General features: G+C 38.6%; 3 protein-coding genes across 3 annotated transcripts; all 3 read left to right on the forward strand.

The window, feature by feature from the left end:
- The first annotated feature begins 882 nt into the window (after positions 1 to 882).
- Positions 883 to 4,650, forward strand: LOC137711442 (DNAse I-like superfamily protein). Its single transcript, XM_068450686.2, has 13 exons — positions 883 to 1,245; positions 1,853 to 2,016; positions 2,132 to 2,197; positions 2,303 to 2,355; positions 2,447 to 2,528; positions 2,700 to 2,786; positions 2,938 to 3,030; positions 3,134 to 3,166; positions 3,268 to 3,380; positions 3,586 to 3,697; positions 3,772 to 3,857; positions 3,965 to 4,049; positions 4,307 to 4,650. Exons 1-13 carry the CDS (start codon positions 978 to 980, stop codon positions 4,421 to 4,423), a joined length of 1,359 nt encoding a protein of 452 aa, XP_068306787.2. The 5' UTR covers positions 883 to 977; the 3' UTR covers positions 4,424 to 4,650.
- A 1,544-nt stretch (positions 4,651 to 6,194) lies between these two features.
- Positions 6,195 to 10,558, forward strand: LOC137711425 (uncharacterized). Its single transcript, XM_068450664.2, has 9 exons — positions 6,195 to 6,586; positions 6,714 to 6,887; positions 7,436 to 7,841; positions 7,920 to 8,203; positions 8,303 to 8,371; positions 8,466 to 8,522; positions 8,810 to 8,862; positions 8,954 to 9,029; positions 9,219 to 10,558. Exons 1-9 carry the CDS (start codon positions 6,543 to 6,545, stop codon positions 10,153 to 10,155), a joined length of 2,100 nt encoding a protein of 699 aa, XP_068306765.2. The 5' UTR covers positions 6,195 to 6,542; the 3' UTR covers positions 10,156 to 10,558.
- Positions 10,559 to 14,904: 4,346 nt separating this feature from the next.
- LOC148696102 (ATP-dependent helicase/nuclease subunit) lies at positions 14,905 to 15,663 on the forward strand. The gene is made up of 2 exons (XM_088696194.1): positions 14,905 to 15,171; positions 15,350 to 15,663. The coding sequence occupies exons 1-2, from the start codon at positions 15,070 to 15,072 to the stop codon at positions 15,431 to 15,433; spliced, it is 186 nt and encodes a 61-aa protein (XP_088552320.1). The 5' UTR covers positions 14,905 to 15,069; the 3' UTR covers positions 15,434 to 15,663.
- The last annotated feature ends 315 nt before the right edge of the window (positions 15,664 to 15,978 follow it).

Consider the following 15,978-nt stretch of genomic DNA (forward strand, 5'->3'; position numbering starts at 1 on the left):
AGAGATAATTATTGATAATTAAATAATTAAATTTAAGGTATTAGACTTATTTTAATAAACTGGACTATTCCTGTCATTGGCTAAAAAAATTAGAATTATATCAAGTTTATCCAAAAAAATATTCTTGAGTACCATTATAATTTACTTAGAAATTTAACTCCCCTTTGATGTATCAAACTTATGATCCATTTCCAATTCATTGTCGAAGGCTTGATGTTGAAATTGGCTTTTTTTCCCATGGAATTAGGGCTGTTTTGATATTGCTATGCTTTGAAAAAAAGTTGTTTATGCTGTGCTGTGAGAATAAACAACTGTGAAATAAAGCAATGGTAAACTTTTTTGTAAAAGTACTTTTGGAAAAAAAAAAAAAAAAAAAGCAGTATTATAGTGTTTGGTAAACTTTTATATAAAACAGATGTGAAAAACAGTCGGTTTTTCAAAGCTGGGTTTGCAGCTTCTTGTTTTTGGCTTTTTTTCACCCAAAACTATGAAAAAAAGCTGAAGCTGAATATTTACTAAACATAAAAACAGCTCCTAACCTTTTTCAGAATCACCTCAGTACCAAACCAGGTCTTAAAGTAGCAGTGAAAATAATTTGTGAGGTTACTGTTATCTTGAAATCTTAATTACGAGTTAATTTATCTGTCTAACATAAGAAATTGAGAATATAATTAATACCAAATATGATTAAAAAAATATGATATCCTCACACTTATTTTCTACGTCTGCACACCTTTCCTTATTTCCATTCACTGATTTTTTTAATTAATCGATCAAAAGGTTAAAAATACCAGGAATTAATAACACAGTAAAATCAGCCTGTTAGAGAATAACATTGGCGCCAAAGTTTACATAAGCAGTTGAAATTTGGAAGTAAAAAAGTCAACAAGTTGAGAAGATAGGCAAATCCAACTCAAATCCCCTCTGAAACCGTAAGACGCTCACACGTTCGCACAACACCCACCTCATCTTCTACGATGCGGTGCGACGCTTCCTCTTGGCTCTGCGGTGGCCACGTTTCCGTCGCAACAACCGCACCGACTAGCCCCTCCTCCTCCTTTCTCTGCAAGACCACCGTTTCTTGCTGCACCGCCGCTCCTAAAGGCTCGTCCACCTCCTCATCATCGTCATCTACTGGTTCCGAGACTAGTCGTCCGTGGTACAAGCAGGGACAGTACAGTCATGCTCCGCCGGACGTCGTACGCCGTTGGATCCAAGCAGAAAATCAACCACTCGCTTCTCGAGGTCCGTCTATGTTACTTATATCTTCCCTCTGAGAGATTTTTCAGTTGGCATAATCTAATTGGTTTTGTATCATGACATTTGGTTTTACTAAGGAAAATGTATCAATGGTATATAGTTCGTGATAATGATATCGACACATGCATAGCGTACATGTATCATTGTGTGTATGCATGTTAGGGATTGTTTATTTTTGCTCAAAGTATTTATGCAATAAATGTTTTTATTAAAAACCTGTTGAAGTGCTTTTTGAGAATGTATTGGGAAGTGTCTGAAAGAAGTAATTTCCTCAAAAAGTACTTTTATAATACAAGCTTTTTGGTTGTTAGAAGACGCATTTAGCGCTAAGAGAAGCAGTCCCAAACATATAGCCCACGGTATTGTTCACTTTAACGAAAAACCAAATTTTTACACTAAAAAGTCAATCTTAATACTATTCACTTTACCTTTTATTTTGTCCATATCATTAAAACTCAAAATTTTCAAGCTATTTTCATTAGTTTTCCTTAGTTTATATCATAGCATACATATTTGTGATGAAAATATAAGATTTTGTCGATTAAAAACCGTCTCTGATAATGTAATAACTATATAAACTTCTGTGTTGCAGATAGATTTTCTGTTGCATCATATAACATTTTGGGGGATCGAAATGCTTTCTGGCATAGAGATATGTACCGGAATGTGCCTTCCAAATATCTCAAATGGGACCATCGTAGGAGGGTCATATGCGATGAACTTGCGGAATGGAACGCTGATATAATGTGTTTGCAAGTGAGTAGTAAGCCTAATTAATTTGTTGTTTTCATTTTGTTAATTGCTTCTGTAATCTTTGAAAAAAATCTCTGAAGTGGGGTTTGAACTTCTTCTTGTTTGTGTGGTTTATTAGGAAGTAGACAAGTATTTTGAGCTCTCGGAGACTCTAGCGAAAGTGGGATATGTCGGATCATACAAGGTTGATATTTCCGTGTTGTGTACCATTTTTGTCCATGAGATTGAAGAAAACAAGTGCTTTAGATACAATTCCCTTCAGTTGATTTTACTATGCTTGCAATGGCAGAGACGCACTGGAGGTTCCGTTGATGGTTGCGCTATTTTCTGGAAACCTGATAAGTAAGACAGTTGTGTTTTATTCTATTTCCTACAGCTTATAGTGCTTGTGATGGCACAATAAATCGAATAATTTTCCACCTCGTTATGTCAGTTTTCGGTTGTCTGAGGAAGAGAGCATTGAATTCAAGCGCTATGGACTTGGTGACAATGTTGCGCAACTCTCGGTTTTTGAGGTAGATCACTTGTAAACATTTGCCAATACTTTTCTACACCAGTCACGGTTCTGAGATTACTTGGCCTCAGATCAAGTCTATCAACCTTTTCGTACGGAAATCTTTAACAATTCTGCTGTTTAACTAGATGGTATCCATCCTTTCCACATCTAATTTCATTCATACAGGCAGACGCAAAAAGCTGAATCAAGAAATGTAGTGATCGGTAACATCCACGTGCTTTATAACCCAACCCGAGGGGAAGCAAAATTAGGCCAGGTAAGTTCTTTTACATTGATGCTCATTTTCTGGTGCATAATAAAATGCAAAAATGTCGGTTTCCCAACAGAGATAAAGAAGGCTTATATACCTTATGTTGAGGCAATATGCTAAATTGCTTGATCAGTAATTAAATCGTGTTGTGTTTCAGATACGTTTTCTCATATCAAGGGCGAAAATCCTCTCAGAGAGATGGGGTAATGCTCCTGTTGTCCTTTGTGGCGATTTCAATATCACTCCTAAGGTTGGATATTCTTAAGTCCAAAATTCATACAAATTTCATCGTCATTGCGCCCTACTTCTAACAGTGACAAACTAAGTTGAACTGCTTCCCTGCTTATTGACAGAGTGCAATATACAAGTTCTTGTCAAAATCTGAGGTGAGTTGCCATCCGCTTGAATATTATTTTTTGGTCACACGGATACTGATGGATGCAATACATCCAACATTCATTTTGAAATCTGTATGATTTTTTTACAGCTGAATATCATGTTATATGACAGAAGAGAGTTATCTGGGCAGAGGGATTGTCATCCTGCTCAAGTTTTAGGTGCCAAACAAGAAATTAGCAGTCCACTTACAATGATAGACGGGTATGTCTCCCACATGTTAAAGCAGATACAAATTTTCGATTCTGTTTTTATTTAATTCCTATGTCCTAATACAGACGTGACGTGCATACATTCTTCACAACCAAATTCTAATCATATATTAAAGAACTTGGCTAAACAGATTCGGGCTCTTTGCTATAAACAAGATGACTGAGGCGGGTTGTCTTATTTTGCTCTATTATTTTAGATTGCTGAAGCACTGCTGGACAGATGAAGAAATTAGAGTTGCAACCGGAGATGCCAATAGGCATTTAGTTGTGCATCCGATGAAGCTTAACAGTTCCTATGCCACGGTGCAGGTACAAATTTTATTCCGTTACCACCTGAATGTTTAATACTCCAGTTTTTTTTATGTAGTATATCATATTTTCAGGGTTCTACAAGAACACGGGATCCCAATGGTGAACCTGTAGCTACTACCTACCACTCAAAATTTCTTGGAACCGTTGACTACTTATGGTAAATTGTTTTTCTTAAATTCTGTAACAACGATTCTAATGTTGGTGGAGTTGATTATGACAATGAAAATGCTGATGAATCATATGAAATTCTTGTGTTGGGTATAGGTACTCTGATGGACTTGTGCCCACTAGAGTTATAGACACCGTTCCAGTTGATGTTCTGCAGAAGATTGGTAGCCTCCCTTGCAAGGTAGGGCAACTTTTGATTCTGCTACCTGATTGCATTCGAACTAAAACCTTACGAAGCTTCTCAATCGTTAATAGTGACATATAGATGCACTTGTGGGGTTGATGGAGGTTCTGTGTGCGTGTGCGTGCACGCTTGTGTGATTCTCTCTCCGGGGCATAGGTCCAGTTCGCAGTATATGATCAAGAGTGTGCGTGTGCGTGTGCATGTAAATAATGTTATCTTCAAATCTGATTCCATTTTCTCGTACTTGTACACAGAAAGTGGGAAGCGATCATTTGGCCTTAGTTACAGAGTTCGCCTTCAAACCGGGCACAAATGAAGACAACAAAGAAACTGCTGCATCGTCAAGCAGAACAGCGTTTTCCAAGCTTTAGAGAAGGAAACTTGTTGGCATACCATGCATCCGGAAACTTAATATTCTTTGCGCCCGCAGACGGATGTTTTATATCTTGAATAGCAAGTAAAACGGAACATAAAGCTAGATTGTTGCTCCCCTCAACATGTATTGTATTGACCATGCTTGGCTGCGAAATAAAAGCGGCGAGTGTTGCTGAAAAGCTGATCATAAATGGACTTGTGTTTGAATAATTAACATCGGAAACTATGGTGTCCATTTGTGATTGAGTTTCAGCAGGTAAAAGAAAATAAAATTTGTGTACAAACGGGGAAAAAACAAAAAATTATGAGCATCGATCATTTGAAGCTGGTGCTGCTGCATGCTAACCAAAACAAACACAAACAAAAAAATCATCATCGTCACCAATAATTTAACCATCAGATCAAAATTAAACTAATTATATGATGAATGTATAGTAGTTGCATACCTCAGTTCCCCTTGATTTTTTCTGGGTTTCGAACTGTGAGAATGTGAGGATCAAGTTCCACATTGGCGTGGGACTAAACTATGCAAGGGTTTATTGAGTTACTTTATACTACTAATTATTTTTATGATGTAATTTTTAACATTCTTCACAAATTGTTCATGGTTGAGATTAAATTCATGTTCATGCTAACAGAAGAGCGGATGCAATACCAAAAAAAACGACTTCCTTCTTAGGAAGTGCAGAAACGGCTTTTTGGAGTTCGAGCACGGTCCAAATAAGAAAAGACAAAATGAAAATGTAGCCAGCATTCTTCTTTGTTTAACATTAAGTTTTACATCAGGAAATTGAGCATACACTATACAAGTGTATGGTCCCATCCTGATAATATCGAGGTCTTTTGTGATAAAACTCAACAACCAACAATAGGTGATTAAGTTGGGACAATGTTGGTGTGGCTAGGAGTGCATTAGTGGTTTGTCGCTCTTATTATCTTATATGATATTAAAGCGGATTTGATTATGTGTCTTGTGGGTCCGTCTCGTGACCGAATTACCAAGGTTCAATGTAATACAATGCTTCCGCTCTTAAAGTCCGATGTGAACCATAACAAGTGGCTCAGTGATAAGAACATGAACTATGGCTCTCCAATAAACAAAAAAATATGGAAGTCTCGGGTTTGATGCTCCGAGCTTATGAGTCTGCTTGACTGCGGCCATGAACATAATGAAATTCCTCATAACCTCTTCAAACCCCTAAAGGGTAAATAATCCTAACTTGCCAATTCCAGAAGAAAAAAGAAAAAAAAAGATCGATGTGGAATTGGTTGCATGTGTGGCCACTTGAGGGGGAATATTGAACACGTCCCATATCGGGACGTTGATAAATATATATATATATATATATATATATATGTATATATGTATGTATGTATGTGTGTATGGTTCCTTTACTAACAATTTTTTATGATAAAATTAATATCTAATAATAAATGATTAAGTTGAAACAAAATCTATTTGGTTATGAGTCGACCTAAGTATCAAACACTCTTCCTACTAATGGTCGGCAAGATGCACTCATTTCTCCTAACTTCCAAGCAATGCCACCCGCCGCGTTCGTGTTTCCGTGGCTGCGTGACACCGTAAAGCTCAAGTGGTCCCACACTGCTCTAAACTCGCAAGCCACACGGCATAAACCGCACAATCCCTTTGACCGTCGTCATATCCTGTCCGTTAATTTCATGCTGGCCCCACCTGATTAATTTATCCGGAACCACGTGTACAACGAGCCCCTTTTTTTGTGCCATTACGTGTTCTCGTGAAACACAACACAAAATCCAGAAAAAAGGAGAAAGCGACACGCGTTTGACTCCACCAATCAGGGCCCGCCGCGTGTATTGCCCCTCCGCCTTGTACGGCAAAGGATCTCCCGCTACCTTCCCTCTTTTTGCCGTCTTCGACTCCCTCAAATATCGGGGCTCCAAAATTTTCTCTCGATTTTTCTTCCCAATTGACGCTCGGATTTTTTGCGTTTAGGGATTCCAACCGAGCAGCTTTCCTTTTGAGATTTTGAGAAGCGTTGCTCTTTGGTTTCGACTCTGTAGTTTCCGAATTCGATTTTTCCAGAAATTTAATTCAATTTTTTTTTTTAAATTTGATTTTACTGTTATGAGATGATTCAACGGTTCGTTGACAACATCATCGCCGTCACCAAAGAGTGAGAGTCTTCCTTCTCTTTTTACCAATCCATTCGAATTCGAATTGTTTTTGGAGAAAGTTTTCGAATTTGGTTTTTTGGAATCGTTTTTGAAATTGGGTTTTGGTTTGATTTTGGTGGGTTGCAGGTCTGTGAAGACGTTCACGTACGAATCGCTGAACAATGTCGTGCGGCTGATCAATGGAATTTCGGCTCTGTTGCTGACGTTTCTGCCGGGGAAGGCGAACATTCTCGAAGGCATTCATGGATGGGAGCTCAGGCCAACGTTTCGGGGACCCAGATTTCCTCGCTGGATGGAGAAGTAAGTTTTGGGTTTTGATCATGGAAAGATTCGGAAGGTCGTTGAATTCAAAATTTTGAGAATTTTCTTTCTTTTGGTAATTTTATTTTGCGATTGGGGGAATTGGGATTATTCGTGATGAATGAGTGTAATTTTTTTGGTGGGCAGTAGTTATTTTGAATGTATAATTGACTGAATTCAGAAATTTAAATTTTTTTTTTATTACTTGGCAATTTATTTTTTATTTGTGGAATTGGGATTGTTCATCATAAATGAATGGATAGGATTAGGGTGTAATTTTTTTCGTGGGCAGTAGCTATTTTGTACGAAAAATTGACTGAATTCAGAATTTTGAAAATTTTCCATCACTTGGCAGTTTGTTCTGTAATTGTTGGAATTGGGATTATTCAAATCAATGTGTGTTTTTTCTGGTGGGAAGTAGTTATTTTGTATGTCAAAAGTTAGTTCCTTTTATGTAATATCTATCTATCTTCTTGTAAGAAGTGTAAGGTTTTGATGCATCAATATTAGTTGCTGATTGACATGTCCATTTTCGTTGATGTTTGTAGTGGGGTGTCCTCTTTCAATCATTTTGTACACGAGCTTTCTGTGGATTCTGATTCTGATGGTTCGAACGTTGATTACGCATATGGAGATGAAGATAGTGATGATGACATGTCTCCTGCATCACCATCCTCTCAAAGTTCAAGAGCCTCGAGGGCTTCTAGTTTCAGCAAGCACGATAGGCGCTGGTCGTGGTGGATGTGGATCAGATACATATTTTTCTGGATTCTGTTTCCCGCCAGGTTTCTGCTTGGGATTCCAGTTCGCATTTTGCAGTTGTCTTATTCTAGATCATCAAAAGCCTCTGCTGCACCAGGAAGCAATGAGGCTTCGCAAACGATAAGTAAAGTACAGATTCTCAAGGATCACATTGTTCACCGAACCACAGATAGGAGACGTGGAGTCATTGAGGTCTGTTCACAGGCTAATTATGCCATTTAAAATAACATGCATCATCCAATTTTCTCATCTTTAACTTGTTCCCAACAGGATCTTCATCTAGCAATCGAGATATTCATAGAAGCTATTTTTGATGTTGTTCACAAGGCGGCACATTTTGTTCTTTCCCCTTCGGTGGCTTTTAAAACACTATCAGGATGGTGTTCACTGAGCAGTGGTGGTGTTCAATATAGTCATGGTAATGATTCAGAAGTTACTGTTCCCGCAGCTTCACTTGGAGAGAATGATCCAGCTCTTAAAGAAAGGAATACTTCTTTTCAGCATTCGCTAAATACCGATGCTCGGACTTGTCAGGATGTCATAACAGAGCTTGGGTAAGGCTTTGGAACGCTTACTTGATTGAAGAACCTTTCGCTTTTTGTTTGAATGTTTCACGTGATCTGCAAATTGCTCATTCTTTTTTTCTCTATTAGGTACCCATATGAAGCTATTCATGTGATCACTAATGATGGCTATGTTCTTCTCTTGGAAAGACTCCCGAGGTATATAATCGATATATTTGGCGTTTTTTTCCTTCCCTGGTGAATAACTTTGTTTAAAAATTGCGGTGTCTAATATTGTATTGTGATGCTGCAGACGTGATTCCCGGAAAGCTGTTTATCTTCAACATGGAGTTTTTGATTCATCTATGGGGTAAGTTATTTCTTCTATCCTTTTTCAAGTGTTATAGAAACTACGTCTTAAATGTCGAGTGGAAGTTTGTTGGTGGCACTGGTTATCAGAGTGATGCGTTGTCCTTCCTGCTACAATATCTCTATGGTTCAACTTTTTCATCTTAAAAATACGGTTTTAGAATGGTGTATCTTATTTACGGCTCATTATCGTGTTCTGTTCTCCTGTATTTTTACGCTTTGAAAATAATTTGTTTTATAATAGTTAGCTTTACAAATTATTTCTAATGGACTATTTCCTTTTTCCAGATGGGTCTCTAATGGGGTGGTTGGTTCACCAGCATTTGCAGCTTACGATCAAGGTTAGCATATTTCCTTGGAAAGCATATACAGCTTGCAGTACAGACAGCTGTATTGGCTTAGAAATATGCTAATGGCACTTCTTTTTCGCAGGATATGATGTTTTCCTTGGGAACTTTCGTGGCTTGGTTTCTAGGGAACATGTTAACAAAAATATTTCCTCACGACAGTAAGTTGCTTATGTAACCTGCATGCTATATTGTATATGAAATATTCATCCTTGATTCCTTCTCGAACTCAAATTATCAAAGGGGCGGAATGAGGTTGCAATATATTCAGATTTTCTAAGCACAAAGTAGCAGTTTCCATAGAGTACTTTAGTATGAACATGGTTACTGAACATAGAAACCCAATGCAGGTATTGGCAGTACTCCATTAATGAGCACGGGACTCAGGATATTCCTGCAATGATAGAGAAGATTCACCAAGTTAAAACTGCTGAATTGAAACTTAGTCAACCTGATCTTGACGAAGAAACAAATGATGGTCAACCTTACAAACTCTGTGCCATTTGTCATAGCTTGGGAGGAGCAGCAGCACTTATGTATGTTATAACACAGAGAATAGAAGAGAAACCACACAGACTCTCCAGATTGGTTTTACTATCACCTGCTGGCTTCCATGGTGATTCCACCTTTATGTTTACGATTATGGAGCATGTTTTTCTTTTATTGGCTCCTCTTCTGGCTCCTCTTGTGCCTGGTTTTTACATACCAACCAGGTTCTTTCGCATGCTTCTGAACAAGTTGGCGCGAGACTTCCATAACTATCCCGCTGTTGGGGGACTGGTTCAGACCTTAATGAGTTATTTTGTTGGTGGGGATAGCTCAAATTGGGTTGGCGTTTTAGGGTTACCACATTATAACATGAATGACATGCCGGGGGTTTCATTCCGAGTGGCTCTCCATCTTGCACAAATGAAGCGTGCAGGGAAGTTTAGAATGTTTGATTATGGGAGTGCTTCTGCTAATGTGGAGGTGTACGGATGTCCAGAGCCATTCGACTTGGGGGAGTACTATGGGCTTATTGATGTTCCTGTTGATCTGGTTGCTGGAAGAAAGGACAAGGTTATACGGCCATCGATGGTCAGAAAACATTACAAGTTGATGAAGGAATCTGGTGTTGATGTATCCTACAATGAGTTTGAGTACGCCCATCTGGACTTCACATTTTCTCACCGAGAAGAACTCTTGGCATATGTCATGTCACGCTTGCTGCTTGTTGAGCCAGCTCCAAAGCAGCAATCCAGTCAGAAGGCCGTCAAGTTGAAGAAGAGAGCCCCAGCTACTAGTTGATCGAGTTCAAGAAAACGCATGCATTTCCGTCTTTTTTCCTTCAGGATTGGCATGTGCTACATTCTCAGGTACAGATTACTGTTGTAGATGATTGAATATGTCATATAAGTCTTTACTCCTGGGCATTCAGTTGTGAATAGTTACTGCCGCGTTTTCTTCCCCCTCCTTTTTTTCGCCGGAAGTTAACTGCCCAAAGGCTTGTGTGTGTGTGTATATATATATATATGCACCTTGGATTGAGCTTTGTACAAAAACCGATGTGTGTATATATTGTAATGTATCTGAGAATCATGTTGTCTCTGTCATGTAACGTTAAATAACAGCGTAGGATGTTTCGTCAACTGAACTTTCTTTACTTTTGATATTTGTACTATGAGAATTTGTGTACATTGTTTTGGTATAATTTCGTGTGCTGTACTACTGAGTCCTATTTCTTACTAGATTGTACAAATCATTGTCGGGAACCTGTTTTTGTTCGGTTTTGTGTTCCCGAAAACTAGTAGCGATTCGGTATCGTCCCCATCGTTGTTTCTGTTGGAGCATACTGTTGTAGGTGATGCAACAGAGGGATGCTGTTCCAGACCATGTGTTTGGGCATGTTGATGTTGTTGATGAAGCGGATGATGCCGTTCCAAACCACCAGATGTTTCGCCAATATGTTGAGGAAGGTGGGGTTCCTGAGTGATTAGAGGTAGCTTAGTTGAAATGTTGATTGACTTAATCCTAGTATCCTCGAATGAAATACATTTAGCGCATTTGTAAAAAAGCCCTTGGAACATACTACAGCCCCAGGTGGCAAAGAGCTGACATCGAGATGACAAACATTCTCGTCGATGTGAGGTCTTGGAGAAGATCAGCTTGTTATCCCCAGAGTAACTTTTATCCGTTGAGCGACGGCCCTTCTACTCGGCACCGTCGGATCACTAAGGCCGACTTTCGTCCCTGCTCGACAGGTGGGTCTTGCAGCCAAATTCCCTTCCAATTACGTAAATCAATAGTTCAAACCGCACTCAAAGGTAAGGCATTTCCCATTTTTATAGGAACTTCTCTACCATAAACAATGGTATCTCCAATTATAGCCCCTTGGGTATGTAAAATATATCTTTTCTCACTCACCGAAGGGAAAACAGTCTCGATGAAGGTGTGGTTTTCGGCAGGGGGAAGATCATCGATTGAGATGGGAGGTTGATTCTAGAACACTGAAAATCCAAATTAATAGACTTGAGATGAGCACAAAAGAGTAGAGAAAACGCTGAAAATTTGTTTTCATTAGGAGATGGCTTACAAGCTCATTATTTCTCAGATTATCAAATATTGGGTGATGATTCATAACCTCAAATCTGAGGATGTGTGTGTCCTTGGCATGATCTGGTACACTGGAAGATAAATACGTATTAAGTTGAGCCATACGTACACACTCACACGTTGATATGAACAAGGAAAGAGTGGTTTTTGTTGTTAGACTCGCAGTCCGTTGAAAGCGGACTGCGCAGAACATTGCCCATCTGCAGTGTCTCTGGCCAATCGGCTGTAAGCCTGAAAGAGTGATTCAAGTTGCCAGATAAACGGAACAGAGAGAGAGGATGTTAGACTTACCATTGCGGTGTTGAGGCCTTCCTATAGGCCTGTTAGAGTAAGGAAAAAAGTCTCGTATCAAATGTTAAGCGAAATAATCAGTTACGGCTGTGTGTGAAGATGAACAAGTTCATATGATTACTAAATCATACCTTGCCTCGGTTGACAGGAATTAGTTGATCGTGATTCATAGCGGATATTGTTTCCTGAAAGCAGGCAAAGGTAAATTAACATACAAGTCTGATCACATATACTTAATCAGCAAACTCAAAAAATGATGAATTTTGTTGAACTGGAGCAAAATTACACTGATTATCCTATGCATGAAGCTGTACTTTACCTCCCATGCCGGAACATAGGTTTCGTCTTGGGGTCTTTGGTTAGAACTAGCTGCAAGCTCCAGCCCACCATACAATATGTGATGCACTATTGCAACTGCTGTTCCTGCAACAAGGGCACCAATTAAGTTTGTCCCACGCTGTCCCGAGAAATTTCTTTGGCTCGCTCTAGGGCGCAGAGGACCAAGGCCTATGGCCCTATTGGTCTTTTGAGTACCTGAAAAGGGCTGCGGAACGCTTACGTATTCCATGTTTGGATATGCGACTTGCAGCATTTATAGCCGCCATCAGCGTTTTGTATTCCTGAGCTAATATTTGTGATAGCTAGCTCTCATGGAGTCTCCCGGTAGGCATTGTTTGGTGTCCATAACTTTGTCCTCCTCGCGATTTTCCTTGAGGATTAGGTTCCTAAACCAAAACTCAAAACAAGATTTAGTCCGTGCTGATGGGAACGGAAGGTTATTCAACCTGACAGATCTTTTCAAGGTAGTCTGAGAGAACGGTGTTCCATTAGGGCCCCATAGCTGCTGTTCCATGAACCACCACGACCAGATACCTTGCTGCTTGTGCTGCCATTGATTCTTCTTTCTGATCACCTGAAGAAACCTGCGCAGAAATATGAAGGATAAAAGCTGAATCTCTCTCTTCTGATCAGATCTAAGCGTACTGACTCAGTGACTCCCGACTCATTACTGAGAGATAAGTAGAGGTTTTGGTTTGTGTTTTTAAAGCTCTCACTCTCTCACTGCATACTCCTCGTCTATGCACTGCACTATTCACTAGGTGGGGCCTGCTGGATTGCTCTTTGCCACCTCACTTTTGTTATTAGGCATGTTTCAAGGTAAACGTAACGGCTATATATGACCAAGAGGTCGAGATATAGGTATCGAAAACACAAGTCACGTAATGTATCATTTCACGTGTTATAATAAGGGTGGACGATATAGTTGATATATAAAGTTCCACTTATATAAAGGTTATATTAATTAAACCAGATACACACGTGATGGTTCGAATAAAATAGGAACGTCATGTGATCGTGCTCTAGGTACACCGAAAAGTTCTCCATAAGAACATGCATAGGTGGACTAATTTATATCAGATACTTGGATTTGGACAGAAATTTACTTTTGGGGATTCTGTAGGTATGGTAGTGTAAGAAGGGAGAAGCTAAAGAGGTCTCTTCTGGAATCAACTGCAGAGTTGGAGGAAGACTAGAAGTATTCGAAGCTATTTACTGCAAAAGAAGTGTTCGAGGAAGTTGAGAATGGCAGAAGAACTGCGCCGAGTGGCATGTGGCCATGCAAAAATCTGACAAAACTTGCTCAGATCCGCCAAATACTCGTACATTCGTACGTTATTACCAACTGTGACGTACGTAAGTAGGGAGTATTCCGCGGATTGTGTGTTAATTAGCAAGTTCTGTCAGATTAGTGCATGACCAAACGACACTTGCCGCAGTTCGTCTGCTATATTCTCAACTTCATCCCGCAAAACACTACTTTTGCAGTAAACAGCTTCGACTATATACTTCCATTCTTCCAATTCTGCATTTATCATCACTTTTATACTCACATAATTAACAATTTAATTCAACTACAAGAAGCCCGACTTGTACATTAATTAGTTTTTAATTATATAAATAAAAATGAAAAAAAAAAAAAGAAGGGAAATTAGCGAGGTTTCTAGCTTTTCAAATTATCTCATTATTTGAAAGAAATCATGGGTTTTCTGTTCTCATGAGTTATTACTTCATGTTGACAATTACTTTCTCTGAAAAGTAGAGAGTAAATTATATACCAAATATGTAAGTAATTAAATTAGTGAAAGAAATAGAAAAAATACAATAAGACTACAAACACATTATATCAAACCATGGCACGAAATTACATTATAGAAATCAAATTATCTTATGTTCTTTTTTATAAAGGACGATGAAGAATTCGAATTTGAGGTTTCTTTCAACATTAGAAAAAAAGCGCCTTCTTTTTTCTTTTTTTTTCGATCAGTCAGAGATAGATAATTCGAACCTAAGACTTCTTCTGATATAGGAAAGAGAAATTCCACCATACCAAGAATTAAATGGTGATTATACACTTCTTTGTAGGTGTGTTGTGAGCAAGAAACTAGGAGATGTTTAGAAACATACATCCTCACCCCTAGTTTATATACTGAAATATACATGAGAATTACAAAATGAATCAAAAGATTTGGAGCATTTTGGGTAATGAAATATAGAAATATTGGAAACCAAATCTGAGATGATACAGCCCTTCTGTTGATTTCCATATGCAAGAGACGAATAATGAACTTACGATTTATAGCACTATCAAAAAAACTTTTTATACTCATATTAACATGTGGCTTACATGCCTAAGTAGTGTGAAATTATAACTCATGGCCTGTGTGACATGTCAATGTCGTATTATGAATACGAGAAGCGAATAATGAACGTACGATTTACAACTCTAACACAAAAATATTTTAATAATAACCGCAACAACACGTGACATGCATGCTGAAGTGGTATCAATATCCACTTAAACTATGACTCATGCCTTGCCTGACATACTAGTGACGTGTTATGAATACAAGAGACAAGTAATGAAACTTATGATTTGTGGCATTGTCAAGGAAACATTTTGATTGTAACTGTAATATCACGTGACATACATGTCAAAGTGGCCCTGCTAAGCCACTTTAACTAGAACTGGTGCCCCACGTGACATGTCGTTGTCGTGTTATGATACCACGTATCAAACCATTGCCCTTTTATCCGAACCAAAGTCAAAGCCCAAACCAGCCAAAAGCCCAAATAAACAAAATCCATAACAGAAAACCTTTCTCCAAGCCCACAACCATCGTAGGCCTATTGGATCTTTTAACCGGTTCACTTACCCGTCCGACTCAACACATTTACTAGTCAAGAGATCCACGTCCACCGTCTGGGCGCCGCTTGAAACTTTCCCGAGAAAATCGAGGAGAGAAGGCGAAAGGGAAAATGGCAGGGAATACTTGGGCCTATGTCCGGATCATCTCCGGCACCATTCTCGGTGGCATTCTCGGCTTCTACGTCATGGACCGCGCCGAGAAAAGCTACAAGGTCGGCGGAATATTCATATTCTTAACTAGCTCTCCGACTCTGTTTGGTTTCCGGGAATCCATCGGAAAAGAAAATTACAGCTTTCTCAGCTGCCAAACACTGGAATAATAGCATGAATTTATCGAATTTCTTATTTATGTGTTGGTCTGATTTATCCGTCGGGTTTTGGTGATTGCAGGAGAAAGTGCAGGAGAGGCTGAGAAAGTATGAAATTGAAATGAAGAAGAGAGAGAAATTGGACGAGTTTGAAGAGTCTCTGTAGATTTTAGCTTCTTTTTTTTTCATTTTTGCTCCTGTTTTTGTTGAGAAATTGAAATTTTGGACCACATTTTCAAGAGTTGTATAACGTTTGTAATTGTATGAGAAATTTTCTGTTTCGGTGACCGCACTCTAACGGTTTTACAAGCCAATTATATATCAAAAACTAAAAATAATTTATAGCAATTTTAATGAAAAAGGTTTCTTAAAACTTTTAATTAAGCAAAAATTATCTACTAACTTTATTTAATAAAAAAGGATTACACTTTAATAAAAAGAACTCAAATTTTAATGAAAATAACAAAAGTTGTACATAACAAAAAAATATATATATATATATATACTGACGCGCGGGACCGTGCATCACAGATTCACATCACACACACTCTCTTCCTCACTTAGCCGTGCAACCTCTTTCTCTCTCTCCCTCTTTCGTATGTTTACATCTATTTTTTTCTCTCCTTTCATCTCACCCTTCCACATCAACTTTTTCTCTTTTTTTATTTTATTTTATTTTTTCACCTCTCCGCACTCTTCTATCACCTTTCA

The sequence above is a fragment of the Pyrus communis genome, chromosome 6 (genome assembly GCF_041283825.1).
Source record: "Pyrus communis isolate YQ-2024b chromosome 6, ASM4128382v1, whole genome shotgun sequence".
NCBI lineage: Eukaryota > Viridiplantae > Streptophyta > Magnoliopsida > Rosales > Rosaceae > Pyrus > Pyrus communis.

What these genes read in the sequence shown, in the direction of transcription:
- LOC137711442 (XM_068450686.2), top strand. Translation starts at nt 978, where the DNA reads ATGCGGTGCGACGCTTCCTCTTGGCTCTGCGGTGGCCACGTTTCCGTC. An exon ending in TCAACCACTCGCTTCTCGAG is followed by an intron (nt 1,246 to 1,852) that starts GTCCGTCTATGT and finishes TCTGTGTTGCAG; the next exon opens with ATAGATTTTCTGTTGCATCA. An exon ending in GGGAAGCAAAATTAGGCCAG is followed by an intron (nt 2,787 to 2,937) that starts GTAAGTTCTTTT and finishes GTTGTGTTTCAG; the next exon opens with ATACGTTTTCTCATATCAAG.
- LOC137711425 (XM_068450664.2), top strand. Translation starts at nt 6,543, where the DNA reads ATGATTCAACGGTTCGTTGACAACATCATCGCCGTCACCAAAGA. An exon ending in ATCATCGCCGTCACCAAAGA is followed by an intron (nt 6,587 to 6,713) that starts GTGAGAGTCTTC and finishes GGTGGGTTGCAG; the next exon opens with GTCTGTGAAGACGTTCACGT. An exon ending in CTCTTGGAAAGACTCCCGAG is followed by an intron (nt 8,372 to 8,465) that starts GTATATAATCGA and finishes GTGATGCTGCAG; the next exon opens with ACGTGATTCCCGGAAAGCTG.
- LOC148696102 (XM_088696194.1), top strand. Translation starts at nt 15,070, where the DNA reads ATGGCAGGGAATACTTGGGCCTATGTCCGGATCATCTCCGGCACCATT. An exon ending in GCGCCGAGAAAAGCTACAAG is followed by an intron (nt 15,172 to 15,349) that starts GTCGGCGGAATA and finishes TGGTGATTGCAG; the next exon opens with GAGAAAGTGCAGGAGAGGCT.